This window comes from Parus major, chromosome 7, assembly GCF_001522545.3.
Source record: "Parus major isolate Abel chromosome 7, Parus_major1.1, whole genome shotgun sequence".
Lineage (NCBI taxonomy): Eukaryota > Metazoa > Chordata > Aves > Passeriformes > Paridae > Parus > Parus major.
This window is the reverse complement of record NC_031776.1, coordinates 32,257,617-32,273,312: the sequence shown is the minus strand read 5'-3', so window position 1 is coordinate 32,273,312 and position 15,696 is coordinate 32,257,617. Positions and strand designations below refer to the sequence as shown.

General features: G+C 41.2%; 1 protein-coding gene across 1 annotated transcript in view; it reads left to right on the top strand.

Annotated features, from left to right (window-relative positions):
- LOC107207247 (von Willebrand factor D and EGF domain-containing protein-like) overlaps positions 1–15,696 on the top strand; it is a 192,817-nt gene that overhangs the window by 176,387 nt on the left and 734 nt on the right. The window contains exon 26 of the mRNA XM_033516200.1: positions 15,466–15,621. Within this exon, the coding sequence (XP_033372091.1) occupies positions 15,466–15,621 (156 nt within the window). The remainder of the gene's footprint in view (positions 1–15,465; positions 15,622–15,696) is intronic.

The following is a 15,696-nucleotide window of genomic DNA, read 5'->3' as shown; positions in this document are numbered from 1 at the left end:
CAGGAAAGAGACACTGGGATTTATAACCTATTCTCTCTGGGCCAGTGCTTTAATGCAAGTAAAGGCCTACAGCTATAAACATTCTGCCAACAGTACAATGAGAGTGACATCCACTAGAAGTTAAGCATTCTTGTTTGATAAAATCATTGCCCATATTTTTTTACCAGAATAATTCCAAACATCATAGAATGGCCTGATTTGGAAGGGACCTTAAAGATCATCTGGTTCAACTCTCCCTGCTGTGGTCAGGGGCATCTTCCACCAAACCTGTTTGCCCAGAGAACCATCCAACTTGGCCTTGAACACTTTCAGTGATGGAACATCCACAGCTTCTCTGGGCAACCTGTCCAGTGTCTCACCATCCTCACAGCAAGGAAGTTTTCTTTTAATATCTAATCTGAGTCGACTCTCAGTTTGAGGCCATTCCCCCTTGTCCCATCACTACATGTTCTTGCAAGATGACTCTCTCCATGGTTCTTGTAGGCTTCCTTTATGTAGTGGAAAGATCATGAAGAAAAAAATCATACTCTTGTCCTGTGAGTTATCTTTCCTCTGGCTTAAACAGAGGAAAAAGTCACAAAACTAAACCTACTCTATATGCCCTAACCTGAAACAACAAAAAAACCATCAAATGCCCCTGCAGAATGGAACCCCATTCCAGCACTGAGCTGGATGCACATGGAATCGGGAACAAAGACCCTTTGCCTGATGCTCCCACACACACTACACTTGGTTCTTTACCATTTTTTCCCCATGTGGAGGAGATTCAGACCTGGCATCCTACAGAGCTGTCCCATTTCTGCATAAGCAGCAGAGGTTGTTTATAAGAAATGTAAGCCATTAAAAAAAGATGCTGAGGAAACTTTAGAAATGGAGCTGTTGTCAGCAGAGATTAAATTGTATACCAACAGCACGACATTTATGCACTGCTACTTAAACTGTGACAAATGGTTGCAAACATGATAGTTTCAAGATCTTTAAGCTAAATGAATGGTGCTTTTAGCCTACCTCTGACTGGAATTCATTTTGGAAATAAAGAAGCATTTCCTACCCATCTGTGTACAGAACTACACCGGTGATGACTGAAAGGGCAGGAGTTGCAGCTCTTGACTGTACTGTGGAGCACTGACAGGATTGGAACAGGCTGTCTCTATGTATTTGTTCTCTTCATTCCCAAGCAATGTCTGAAATGTAAATTAAGATTTTACCTACCCGTCGACCTCACAGAAATTGTTTTCAAGGAGTTTTTTCTCCTCTTTCATTTTTCTTGTTACAACAACATGCATAATGTAAGCTCACATAAGACAGCAAAGATCACATTAAAATGTCGTTTTTTAAATTGCAAATATCTCAAATAGCATTTTGTTCAAAAATAATTTCCATCATTTTCAGTTTAAATGTAATATTAACTACTGGAGAAAACTGATGGCATAGGGAATTTGTCCTACTTGCACTGAACTTATTCCTGTGTTGTCCTCAGACACTCAGCTGAAGGAATTAAACACATGATTCCTACAAACAAGTATTTACAAAGTGATTGGTTTAGTGTTTATAGTCTTCTTATAAAATATTTATAAAATAATTTAATCTCAAACATTCCAAGGTGTTCTTCAGTTGATAGCACAAGAGAAAAAATAACTCTTTTATCCTGCCCCAACTACCCACTCCATCCCCACCCCTGTTCTCAATCAGAGACTTGACTGTACCCCTTAGAGATTTTGGAATTAAAGAAAAAGAAAGAAAAATGGAGGAAAAAAAGAAACAGAAAGATGTATCAGGTGAAAAACCTTTCTTCAAAAGGAAACTAATTATCACAATTGCAAAATATGTGAATTTGGCATACAACCAGGTGACCAGATTCCAGTATTTGTGGGACATTTTCAGTCCCTCTGCACAACTGCAAGATTTGCAGCTGCGGGGTGACCTGAGGTGGTGAACTGGGTGACACACTACAAAAACATCCTCCCAGGTTGCCCCTTCAAACTCTGAAGTTTCCGCCAGCTTTTTTTACAGCCTCTATATTTAAAAAAAAAAAAAAAAACAAAAAAAAACAATGAAAACAATCTTTCCCTTTCAGTTTTTTGAGGGAAAATAAAATCTTTGCTGAGAAGAAATCCTTCTGATGAAACCCTTAAGTTGTAGCAAGGTTAAAGTGAAGTAGAAGCTGCTGGGAAGAACAGGCACGCAGTGCCATCTCGTGGTGCCCGCGCCGGGAGCCGCCGCAGCCCGGCTGCCGCAGGGGGGGAAGCGCGTCCCGGCCATCGTCATCCTCTGCGCACAGAAATGCAAGTCCCAGAGGCTTTGGAAGCTATTAAATTTTTCCCTAAAGAAATACATCTGAGAAAGTTAGATAAAGGACCTTTAAAATCCATCTAATGCAGAGATCGGGGTGAAATTCTGCTCTGTCTCGAGGCTGCCTCTCTCTCTACTGGGAGGTTTCCAGCCCGCTGCGGGAAGCGGTGGCGGCACAGCGGCAGCTCGGGCAGGGAAAGCCGGTCCGTCTGCTGATGGAGAAGCGACACCTGCCACCAAAACGTCCCTTAGAACAGCAGAGCACAGGTTTGGGGCAGCTGGATGACCCCGGGCTCCTGTGGGCACTCCTTGAGTGACCCCTGTGCAGCCCTGCCCAGGAGCGAGGCGCGGGCAGAGCCCGTGGCCATCCGGCCGGCCCTGAGGGGGGAAATCGCCTGGGCAGAACAGAGGATCACCCTCTCATTTTTTTATATCAGTGCCTGTTATTGCAATGTATTAGAGCTGAGATATTCAAAGCTGCCTGAGGGTTTGGAGAATTAGATTCAAAATGTTCTAGGCAATTCTGAATATTCCTTAGAGAGTGATTTTACAATGCTATGAGTCTGATCCTTCAATCCCTCCTTGTGTAAGGAGTACTTACTTAGAGAAATAGTTTAAGTAGTATTGTCTTAGAGCCAAATTTTGACATTTAGCTGCTGGCCATGCCGGTAGCACATTTTTTTTCATGCTCTCCAATCTACAAGTAAACTGGGATTGAGCAAAAGCTGCCATCTTGCCTTTGGGCAAGGTGCACTCCTGGACATGCACCAAGAGAAGAGAGCCCGTAGTTCAGAGGTGATGTAATGATGAGAGACAAATTCAGCACATGGAAATGGAAAATGTGTTCCTTACATGCTGTGTTAGAAGTGAGGAGGACTTTAATTATTTTGCAGAAAAGTATGGCTTGGTTTGTTTGCTTGCTATTGTGTTGTGTGTTTCTGGTGAGCTTAAACCCAGCAAAGGCCAACAGGGACAGGGAGAATGGGCCCACACATTGTACCAGGATGGATCCGCCCTAAATGAAAAGATGCAGCAGAGAAATGGTGCTGCAAGACCAAAACCAGAGCCCTGCTGAAGGTATAGAAACCAGCTGGGAGCAGTTTCAAGGCCCCAGGACAGGCAAAGGTTGCATGGTTATAAGTCAGACTGATGACTGATGTCAGTCAGATCGATGGAGCAAAGGCAGAGCAAGCTTAGCTCCAGCTTTAAAGGGATGTCAGGGACAAACGGGGCCTATGGAAAGTGTACAGTTCAGGGAGGGATGAAATGAGTTAGGCTTTTTGCATGGGTTTTCAGGGGAAAACAACTTATGCAAGCAGCTTGCTTGTGTGCCTGTGTCTGGCAGTCCACTCAGTGGTGTTTAAATCTTTGAGCTAGTTTAGCCAAACCCAGCAGAGACTCAAAGGCCCTGTATCCCTAACACAGTTTATCAGTACAAACACCTAGACAGTGATAATAAACTTCACAGCCCTGTCAAGAAAAAACTGCAGCATGAATCAGAGCTCAGACATAACCCAACTCCAAAACAAGCACAAAATCACAAGAATCTAGAATCCAGGACTTCTGCATTTTGTAGGACTAATGTTTACTCTAACGCATTTCCCTCCATCACTACATTTACTGGCTGTTTTTCCTTCCCAAAGCATTTAAATTATTGCATCTCAGGTGGCAAAAGGGAGATGGGGTGGAATGCTGATTTGATTTAAAAACAGGATGAGCAGTGGGATTTCATTTGGAAAGGTGCACAGAGATAGACCCATTTTTTGAGAGAAACAGCCAGGAGAAAATGAAAAACAGGTCATAGCTCACCCTGAAAACATAATGCCTGAGAAAAAATCTGGCCCAAGTAAAGGGTGGAAGTAAATATTCTCCATTCATGTCTAAAATAGCACTTCCAGGCAATTTACTCTCTACCCACTGCATCAGAATGGGTATTCACACCCCACAAAGTAACCTTGACCAAGGTGTAAAAAAAACTGTGCATAAGAAGGTGGCCTGAGTTTCTAAAATGCCCTGAGTGTCTGATTTGATCCAGTGAAGGGTTATGAACTGAGGACAAGCTGAGGTTTTTCCACTTCACTCCCAGCTGGTAATTGCACTCATCATTCTTACTGTATGTAGGAGACCATGGCATACTGCGTGAGGAAATATTTTGTTATGCAGGATAGAGATGAAAAACATGGAGGGTATCAGCAAAAGCCTGGCAGGGACTTCAGCATCACAAAACCCAAACTAATAACTATGGAAAGCTCGGATCTGTGTTAGCCTTCATTCATTACTGAATTCACTAAAGCATGGAGGGGTCAGAGTTTTGGTTACCCATGTCTACTGCAGATTCAGTTCCCTAACACAGTCACTGGATTTCAGTATCTTTTTTTCTTCTGTCCACATCTTTTAAAGTCTTTAGTGCTTGATGTTTCTCAAAATAAACATTGATGAGCATCAGAGGATTTTTGTGCAACACATTTGGCAAACTCCAAAATGCTGAGTTAGAAAAGTACGCTGCACCAATGAAAAGAAAGTCATAGAATTATAGAATGGTTTGGGTTGGAAAAGACCTTAATGCTCATCACCTTCCACTAGACCAGGTTGCTCCAAGCCCCATCCAATATGGCTTTGAACAATTCCAGGGATGAGGCAGCCACAGCTTCTCTGGGCAACCTGTGCCAGGGCCCCCAACCCTCACAGGGAAGAATTTCTTCCTAAGTAATTGATTCCTATTAATCCCTTCAAAGTCTTTGGTGAAAACTGAGGTTTGTACATTTTTTTCAATAAACTTTGATGTTTCAAATGTACTATTCAAATTACTTCTCAAAAATTATTTTAATATATTTGGACCAGTAACTTGCCACCTATTATCAGCTGATACATGTGCAACAGCACATCATTTATTTTATTATAAACATTTTCAGGTCTTTCAGAAAGCAAAATACGAACTCAAATAAGTATGGTTCTAGTCCTGCTGATCAAAAGCTACTCCAGTTAGTGGCACATAGCACCAGGACATCTGGTGACTTGCAGCAATCTCAGTCTGGTTTATGAATAGCAAAGTCACCTGATTAAATACAGGCTGGGAAAGTGATTGGACACAGCTATGTCCCATGAAGGCAGAATTTTAATAAATATCCTACACCCAAATATTATACCAAATTTGATTACATTTTAGCACTTGCAGCTTTTTATTTGTAACTGGGCATTTGCTCCCCTCTCAGCACCCAAATCTCATCTCATGAACAGGTCTTGCTTTTCAGCTTCTCCTCACCTGTGTGTGATGGAGAGATCTGTGCTGTCATTTGTGCTCCTTTGGAACTGTGAATGTTGTCAACGCTGCATCTGACTGTTGTGGCAGTACCCAAAGGTGCAGTCCGGTCACCATTACACTAAGTATAGTCCTTGCCTCTGAGGAGCTATTTCACAATGAATAATTTAGCTGACAAACTTAGTCTGCTTGAGAAATACCCAGGAGCAGATTTCAATTTCTTCAGCCACAATCATTAGTCAAAATATGCTGGAATAAAGATGGGGTGAAAGAGGTTGAGGGAAAGAAAGATGAGAAAAAAAATGGGGATCATACCTGTATTTCTGGATATCACAGCATGTCTTCAGGCTCCTAATTTCTATTCCTCATGCCCAATGAGTGAAATTAATTTAGGCAGAAGAGGGAGAAGAAAGCCTATGAAACTAGCCTAGATCAGAATTAAATCACTAATAAAAAATTCACTGCTTTCCTTTCCAAGTACAAGATTGTCTTTTTTAATCATGTTTCTTCTATGATACAGAGGCACCAGAGTGCCTATAAGGAGAGGGGGAATATCCTCCTAAATCCCCAGCCCACGTGCAGAACAGTGCAGCAGAAACCCCAGGTTCCATGCATCCAGGGCTATGATACAAATCACTCTGGGCCAGCCACCAGCTGGGAACAGCTTGCACTGGGCATGTGTCTCCCTACAGCAAAGTGCTCCTGCATTCTACCTTTGCTGAGACAAAGTACACCACCCCTAGGTGCTCTTTGTGCAGAGTGCCCTAGCTGAGACACTTAAGGGGACTGGAAGAGGGAGAAATTATCCCTGACAGCAGATGTTAGTCCAGAACTGAACTGGATCAGACTACAGGAAGAAACAGAGTAGGACCAACAGGTACTGCAGTACCTACTGTGAACTGCTGCACTTCCTGAGTTAACATAATGTTTTCCAAACACATGGGATGTGTCACACTGTATCCAGGACTAACATATCTAAAGTTAAACTCCTGCTTCCTCCACAAAACACAAGCAGAACTAAAATAAGAGCCTAATTCTGGGTTCATTCCATGCCTGCCAGACTGATTATAACCGACTGCAACCAACCTACTGCAGAATTACACTGATATACGTGCACAACAATATTGCACCAAACATAAAAATGCTTAATACCTGATCTATCCTTTATCAGGTGATTTAACTGCTTCTGGTTTATAGCCTTGAAGTATATGAATCTTTTTTCTCAAGTCTAATATCTGACTTGCAATCTTAAATTCTCTAAGAAAGGAAAAGAAACCGAAATGTATTTTACACTTAACTAGTAATTACTCTTTTCTTTTCCAGTAAAATAATGCACTTCTTTGATTAGAAATGAGCATGTAGCACTTATGATGTTGTATAAGTGACTGAGAAATGGATCCCTGACATAATAATTAGATGCCATTTTTAAGACTGAACATTGAAATACAATGTCCACCTTCCCTTTAGTCCTTCAACACAGCATAGAAATTTTGAATTATTTTTTAAAAAGTCTCCCTACTCCCTTCTTTCCCTTCAGCAAGCTGGCAGCCTGATTACTGCCACAGAAACCAGCATGTGAGAGCTCTGTGCTACATTAGCAGAAATTTTTAACAAGTTCTTTATTTTATTTCTCAAAACGTGGGAGAGGGATGTTTGTTACAGTCCTTACACGTGGGAGGTTAAAAGATAACACCAGACACAATGATCAGTCAGAACTAAACACATTTGCAAGTTCATATTGTAAATGTCCCTTTTGGAGAGATGCTGTTTGGGGTAACTAATTGCTCAGGATTTTCTAGAAGGAAGATGATCAGCCCGAGTACCTCCCAGGCACGCAGCAGCGAGCCCGCTAAGGACACACAGCTCTGTGTGGAGCTGCTTCAAAGACAGCAGAGATAACTAGACAGATCTGCCTTGGAGGCAGGTTATCAACAAAGGGCTGTCTCCCAGACAAGTATCTGTTCTTGTCTGCCTGGAAAGTGAGTTATGAGCCTTTGTACAGCACCTTTCAGGCAAGCAACTTATTCAGGTCTGCCTGGAAGGCAGGTCAGCATGCAGATATGCGCCTAACAGGCACAGAACTGTGCAAGTCTGCCTCTCCACACCTTCAAAGATCCCAAGACAAGTCAAGAATTTCATTTTAATGATCTCAGAGGAAAGCCATTATTTCCTGTATGTAGTAATTTTTAATATAGTTGATGGATATGTCAACTGTAGTTTCTTTAACCACACTTTCTTAATGCCAGACACAAGAACAGAATTCCTTTTTACAAGGTTCTTGTAGCATTCTTGATATAAAAGGAAATGTTGTTTTATAAGATTTGGCAGTGGGTTACTACAGAGAGCAAAGTGTCCAAAAGAACCAGCAAGTTCAGCAGGAAAAATAAGAACTGATAATAAACACACCAAGAAATTTTATGTACTCTATCCATACAAACACAGTTGACTTACTGTTCTCTCCCCCTGTAAGTAACATCAATGATTGCACTGGAGGTTTAGATAGAATTGACAAAAGCAATAAATGAATTTAAATGTCATTCATTTCAAAAAGATTAAAATTTTTTAAGATCTCCATTCAGGAAGTGCTTTAGTAAGTTTAATCACTTGACTAGAGAGCTTTTTAGCAAAGATGCAGGGCTTACTTTGCACATAACAGAGGTCATACACAAGCTGTAGTTCTGGGACAGTGTTTGAAACACCTTGGCCGTGTGTGCTGACCCAGAGTGAAGCAGGAATCTTGGGCAGAGAGCAGTTAGCAACAGTGTGAAGTGAGAAAGGACAGCCTGTAACACGAGTCAGTATTTGAGGCAAGGAAAGGCTCTGTATCTCTAGGGGAGACCCAGCAGCAGCACTGTGACAAAAGTGGTTTGGACAGGGGGCAGTGGTCCATTCCAGCCTAAGGGGACCCCACAAGGCAGCTTGGAAACTCTGGTTGTTTTGAACTAAAGAGAAGCACAAAAGAAGAATTTTACAAGGCTCCAAAATGTGCTGCAAGGTTGAGAGCAAATTGGGAAAATTTCAGGGAGACATCAGGGCGTGTGCAGAAAACAGAAGGCAAACAGCTCTCGTTGAAACTAAAACAAAGAGTTTGGTTTAATTCAGAGCACCAATAAGCCACTTCATACTTGCACAATCTTTAAAGACTCAGGATGAGAGACCTTGCTCTTGTGTTCTGGAGGACCACCTGGCCTGCCAACTGTCAGCAGGAATCTTAATGAGAATTATTTCTCTTTCCCAAGTGATATCCTCATAGGCACCCCAAGAAAGGTCAAATAATCTTCACAGAGGGTTGTCTGTGTCTGAGCTTGATCTTTGGTGTGCAATCTCCAATCTGTGTAAAAGACTTACCATATAACAGGATCAAGATAAAGATTCTATAGGTATAAAACCACAGGAAATTAAAAATTAATTCTTATACTTGCACTACACATGAGATTGTTTTGGTCTGCACAGATTCCTAATGTAACTAGCTTAGTTAGACTTATTTTACATGATACTATCTACTCTGACAGAGCTAGAAGCTCATTCCAAAAGTATAATACTGGCATTATTCCATGTCTGTTTGGCATAACAGAATATTCTTTTAAGCTTTCAGACAGTAAACTCTTTGTTTGCTGTAATTCACCTATTATTTATTAAACTGTATTAGTTCAGCTCCAAAGAACCACTGAATACATCTTCACCAACAGCTGTGGATTTTGGCTTCCAAAACACTCTTTTCAATTACTGTATTTTAGAGTAAATTCTATTTTAAGTAGATCATTGCTTTGGTTTAATTTTTTCCAACTTGCGAAATTACCACATTAAAACTTTCAGGTTTAATAAGTGATTGATTAAAGGAACTTTTTAGAAAACTTTCCACATCCCTGTCTGAAGATAAAAGTTTCTACTACCCCTGCCTCAAATGTGAGTAAAAGTTCACGGATGAGACAATTTTATTATAAACTGTAGGATCACAAGGCCCTGAGAAGTTGGCTGTCTTCTTTACAACACACATTTGAAACTGAAACAGTTTTATGTTTTTGTACACAGTCATATATTCCATTTCAACTTATCAGGCAAAAATTGAGAACATGAAGGAATTTACCTTCATGCATTTTCTAATATCAATAAAATATTTCCAACAGCAGCTTAAAGCATATTATTGTTCTGATGATGCCACCAGCTACACTGGTGCAGGGACAGATTGACTCAGCTGGAGGCAATGGAGTCAGCTCTGACCTGAACCTGAGTGACTGAAATTGAATCTGTCCTTTAATCTAATTTGAACTACAGAATCATGATCAGAGATGTCTTTGCTAACAGAAATGCTCGTGTGGAATTGAAGCACTAAGGAGAACAAAGTGAAGTACTTAAAGAATGTCAGATTTTGAGTATCTTCATAGGAGGAGACTCTAGAAGCTGAGAAGAGGGACAGAAACCATACAAACAACTTCAGCTGCAGTGATAGTGCAGAAGCTGTGGTAATTATACAATCAATTATATTTCTTTCATGGGCTTTGGGATATCTTTGGATTAGTCAGCTCTAAGCACTTTAAAGATATTGTTGGAAATACATTCTTTAAAGTACCTACAAAATCTTGTGCAGTATAGTACTCTTCATAAAATGATATTGTAAAAGTAGAAGTATAGGGTGAAAAAAAGCTTTTTTTGGCAGATGTAACTATGATTGGGCAAGGAAGATGGAACAAATCAAATTGCAATAGGCATTTTGAAGTATCTGCAATAGTTGTTCCACACAACTGGATGATTCTATGTCTCATATTCCTGTTCATTATTACAGTAGCTGAGTATTTTTTATAACTAAAATCCAGTTGCATTTCTACAGCAGCATTCCACCAAGAAAAGAAAAGAAAAGAAAAGAAAAGAAAAGAAAAGAAAAGAAAAGAAAAGAAAAGAAAAGAAAAGAAAAGAAAAGAAAAGAAAAGAAAANAAAGAAAAGAAAAGAAAAGAAAAGAAAAGAAAAGAAAAGAAAAGAAAAGAAAAGAAAAGAAAAGAAAAGAAAAGAAAAGAAAAGAAAAGAAGAAAAGAAAAAACCCAAGTAAACACTAGTCTGTGTGAAAATTCAATGCCTATTTAATACTTTACATTCTGCCTCACAGTGACCTAGAAAACTCCAGAAAAGCTGGATTTCCATCAGTGATCCAAGCTGGTGAGCCTGGATCATGAGATATTGCAAAACAGACCTAGCAACCCTTAGTCTCTGAAAAGGCAAAAACATTTCACTGACTGACCATTGTGTGACAGCATCTGGAAGTGGGCAGAGAGCACAGACTGGTGGTGCTTTGTGATGAGAAAAGTTTGAAGAGCACGACACCTTGCTGGGTGGTGCTCCCAGTCCCTTTTCCCTACAAAACCAAGCTGAACACACTTCTGCATGCGTGTGTGCATGTTTGAGGCACGGATTCATGTTTGAGGCAAAGTACAGGGGAGTGGGAGAGCCCCTCCTGGCAAGCCAGGCAGCTACACAGAGAGACCCAAGCAGCCACAGCTTCATCTAAGGTCTGGTTTCTCACCAACACAGGGATTTCCAAATGCATTAGCAAAGGATCTCAGCTCCCAAACCATGCACAACAGCTGAATGTTCTAGACAACATCTTCCCAAACACATCCCAAGCTCTGTCAGGATGGATTTAAAAAGCAGTGAAATAAGGCAGCAGGTAAGGGAGGGCTCTGGCAGCTTTAATGAACAAAACAGAAACACTGCTTCCAAAACATTTTGTTTCCAAGGGCAGGCGTATTGTCCTTACTTTGCTTCAGCCTGACAGAGAAAAGAACATGCCTTGTCATCTTTCTGCTGAATGCAACCACAATCAAAAATTACTTCTGAGGCAGTTAATAACAACTTTGAGAGTATCAGCACAATGGTGTAAAACACCACTTAGACTTGGCAAGTTTAAATGGTTTTGAAACAGCAGGTGAATAATATATTTGGATTTGCTTCTGTGGGCAGCCAGAGCAGAGAAAATTACTGTAAGACAAATTTTTTGTCAAAAACTTTAAGATAAACAACTCAGCTTCTTTTTGTCAAGAGTAACAGAGTGGGTGTATAAATAAAATGCAGTAGGCAGGATGTCCCTGGTGTTTAAGAAGGCCTCCAGCACTCCACCACACATAAAACTCATTAAGACACCGGAGAATCGTGGCACAGATCAATTCAGATGAAGAACAGAGATTGTAAGTGAAGAGATTGCAAGTGAAGAGATAAGTGTCATGCTAAATCTGGCTGGCTGGAATATCAAGAAGGGACTTGTTAGATCCCACATTAATCAACTACCAGCAGTGCAGGGCAGAGCTGCTCCTGCTCCTCCCCTGCCTGGGAACTTGCACTGTAGTAGCAGTCTGAGAGTTCAAAATGTGTGCAGGATATTTATTACAATCTGGAAGGTTCACCATCCCACCTGGCAGGATTTTAACACATGAAGCCTTAAGTCCACCTCCTGATTAACCTTTCCTCATTTAACATGCTCTGCACAAGCCCTCCTTCTCCAAAAATCCTCTTGCACCATCCCATATTTTGACTACTCCTCAATCTTTTCTCCTTAAAATCATGCCCTTAAAGAACCCGTATAGGGTAAAATGATACTTGAAACACTCTTCAATCAACAGGTATTTTATGGCAGTCACATTTATTAAAAATTGCAATAAAATGACAACTCCATCACCCAGGTTTGTGCAGGACAGTAGCAGCTGTCACAGCCAAAGTCTGAGACAGACACATAATTGATAACAATTTGTCAAATATATTATTTTCAGCTCTGCAGACATTTCCAACCATCAACATCCTGTATTTGTTTCTCTTTGTTAGAGCTGGACTCTCCCTTCTGTCAAATGTGATTGAAGTACAGCATGCAGCTGCTTCATCAGGTAAGCACTGCAGAAGTATCCTACTTAGTAAAACAGATAAAAACTGCAGTTTGGAAATCTGTACAAGATCTGTGCTGCTTTTGCCTACAACACAGAAATATCTTCTCATCTGTGTGAGCAATATTGTATGCAGAAATAAAAATACATGTGTATGCGTAATGGCTTTGATGGAGAAGGCAAACAGAGCATAATCCTTCAAAAATATAGTGTGTGGCAGGAAGCAGCATGGAGTGAGGCAGAAAAATATGAGCAGTTGGGAAAAATAAAACCAAAAATTTTGTCCATAGGATGCTGCCATACTTCTGCTCTTGAATAAACAAGTGTCTCACTGAAGTCAGCGTGACCTGCAGGCCCAGAATGAAGCTGCAAACATTCAAGTACTTCTTTTTAAAGGCATTTTGTCTCTGAATGTCTTCCTTTTTTTGAACAAGTGAACAATTCTGTGTTATACTCCCTATTTAATGGAAATACATTTGGAAGGTTTCTTGGCTGTGACCAGAGACATTCAGCGCTGCTAATTTAGATTTGCTTCTTTTGTTATCCTCTAAATAACTTGCTCTTTTCATAGGTATAGCTTTTCCAAATTGCCTTCTCCTGAATTCCTTTTTTTTTATTTCCTATTAACGCTGCTCTTCAAAAAAATAAAAGCAAATTAAAGAAATACCAGCCACTAGACTGCAACTAATCAGTGAGATACTTCATATTTCCAGTCTTTTGAATACTGTTGAATGCTTCCTTACAATGGCTATCAGATAACTTTTTCCATGTAGCACGAAGGCAAATTTCAGGCAAAACCTTATCACTGCACATAAGATATTGCCCACTCTTCTGCTTTGCATTCATGCAGCCCCATTCTTGCTTGCTATTAGCGATTCAGCAAATTGTAAAATAACAGCAATGCTGCACCTTCCTTGAGGAATATGCTCCCCCTAGCACTTGCATAAATATTATCCCAATCAATAACCTAGTAATTAAAGTCACCAGCATTTTGGCCTTTTTACAAGACTCCTTATCTAATAAAAAAAAACAAAAACAAAACCAACAAAACATTTCTTGCATTACTATTTCCAACTGCCCTGGAAACAGAACAAGAATTGCTCAGCCACCCCTTTGTCCTTAACACCCAAATTAGCTATTGCTGTAAAGTCACAGAAAATCATTCTGGTTTTCTCTGCAGACACAGCCTCATTTTCTCCCTGAGTATCACTTCTTCCTTTTCTCATTCTTGGTTTATAAATAAACCATAAATTCTGACTTTGAGAATACTAGTTTTAGTTTTGTCTCGGGGTTCTTTTTGTTGAAGGGGGTTGATTTTGTTTTGATTTACCTTCAATAATAAAAAAAAGAAAAAACAAAAAAAAAGAAAAAAACAAAGAAACTGAGATGCTAAGGACAGGAAAACTCTGGTAAGCAAATGAGTGAGTCTGACAAAGAATCAATTATCTCCAGTGCTCAGCTACCAGAACATATCAAGGGTGAAATCCTACCCCCATTAAAGTCAATGGGAGTTTTGTCGTTGGCTCTGTCTGGTCAGGAATCTCATTCTAAAAATACTGGAGGTGACAAAAAGGAAGAAACCTGCATGGAGGACAGAACAGGCTTACCTGGAGACTTCAAAAAAGTAGCACTTGTAAGGATTGAAATTCAACTCCAGAACTTTCTAGATCATGTAATTTTTGAAAGCTCAAGCAGACAGAATATCCTGTTGTGAGAGTAGGATATGGTTATTCACAAACTTTAGGAAAACTGCATGACTTTGAACACAGCTTTCCCCAACATCTGGTGATGAAGGGCCACATCCTGCTGTCATTGCAAATGAATTCCTTTAGACCAAGAGCATGGCATACACCTGCCCATCCAGCCCTTGCATTTCTTCAGCCTTTGCTATCAAACACCTCAACCTCAAGCTAATTTTATTGCAGCAGTATTTTGCTACAGAAAAAAAAATCTCCAAGACATGATCCAATGGGAAATCAAAATACTTTCCCCCTCTTTCTCCCAAGAAATACAAAGGAAAGTCACATGAAAGAAGTATTGCTCATTAATAGGCCAAGGTAGAATACTGCTGCAACTGGATGACAGAGCTGTTTGCCCATTTTTTCCTACAACTTCTGCCCAAACAGAAAGTGCAACCAACATAAACCAGCACTTTACCATCCCAGCAGAGGAATGTACTGAAGAGATGTAGCCCTGCCCGTTGGTACCAGCTGTATTTTGAGAGGGCACGAGTCCCAGCCAGACAAGTCTAAGCAGCTGCCTACCCTTAGTGTGTGCACCCATGATTAGAGAGATATGACTCTGCTAATCCAGCCCTGATTTGGGAAGAAGGATTCATATTTAGGCCACCACATAAGCTTCCAGGACCACAGAAAACGAGTCAGTTGAGGCTGCTTAATCAGGTAGAGATGATTCATTTGAGTAAACCTGTGCCATGACCTTTCATGAGTCTCTGAGCTCAGACAGGATGTCAAATTTTTATGAAGAAAAGAGGTGTAATCAATTAGTGCTTATGATGACCTTTTAATAAGTAAATGATTGAGGCAGACACTCATTCTGAACAGAATGAGAAATTGGATTTGTATGTGTGTCTAGTGTTGCCTGGGGAAGGCAATGAAATCCACCTCCATGCTTGATCTATTAGCCCACTCCAGCCAAAATATAACCTCAAAGGAAGTTGTAGTCAGGAGGGGGCCAGCATCTTCTCCAAGGTAACTAGTGAAGGGACAAGAGGACATAGCCTCCAAGTTCAGGCTGGGCATCAGGAAGAATTTCATGACATGAAGAACTGTCAAGCGTTGGAAGGCGCTGCCCAGGGGGGTTGTGGAATCACCACCCCCGGAGGTGTTCAAGAAACAGCTGGACATGACATTCAGTGCTATTGTTTAGCTGACAAGGTCAGCACCTTGTCCACCGGTCAAAGGTTGGACTCAATGATCTCTGAGGTCTTTTCCAGCCTGAATGATCCTGTGACATACATACACACACACATATACACACGGCCGGAACAGACATAGAGTACGGGGGTGCAGAATGGGCAAAAACCGCAGAGGTTTGTACATCCCACGAGGAGCCACGGCTCGGTCACACCAGTGGACGCGGGAGCGCTGCTCCCGCGGGAGCCGCAGGCGAGGCCCCCCCGGCAGCGGGAGGAGGAGGAGCGGGGGTTTTCCGCGGAGCCGGTGCCGAGCCCGGGGCCGCGACAGGTGCGGCGGCGGCGGCCCCCGGCCGAGAGCAGCCGCCAAGCGCGGCCGGCGGGACACGGGGCGAGCAGGGGCGAT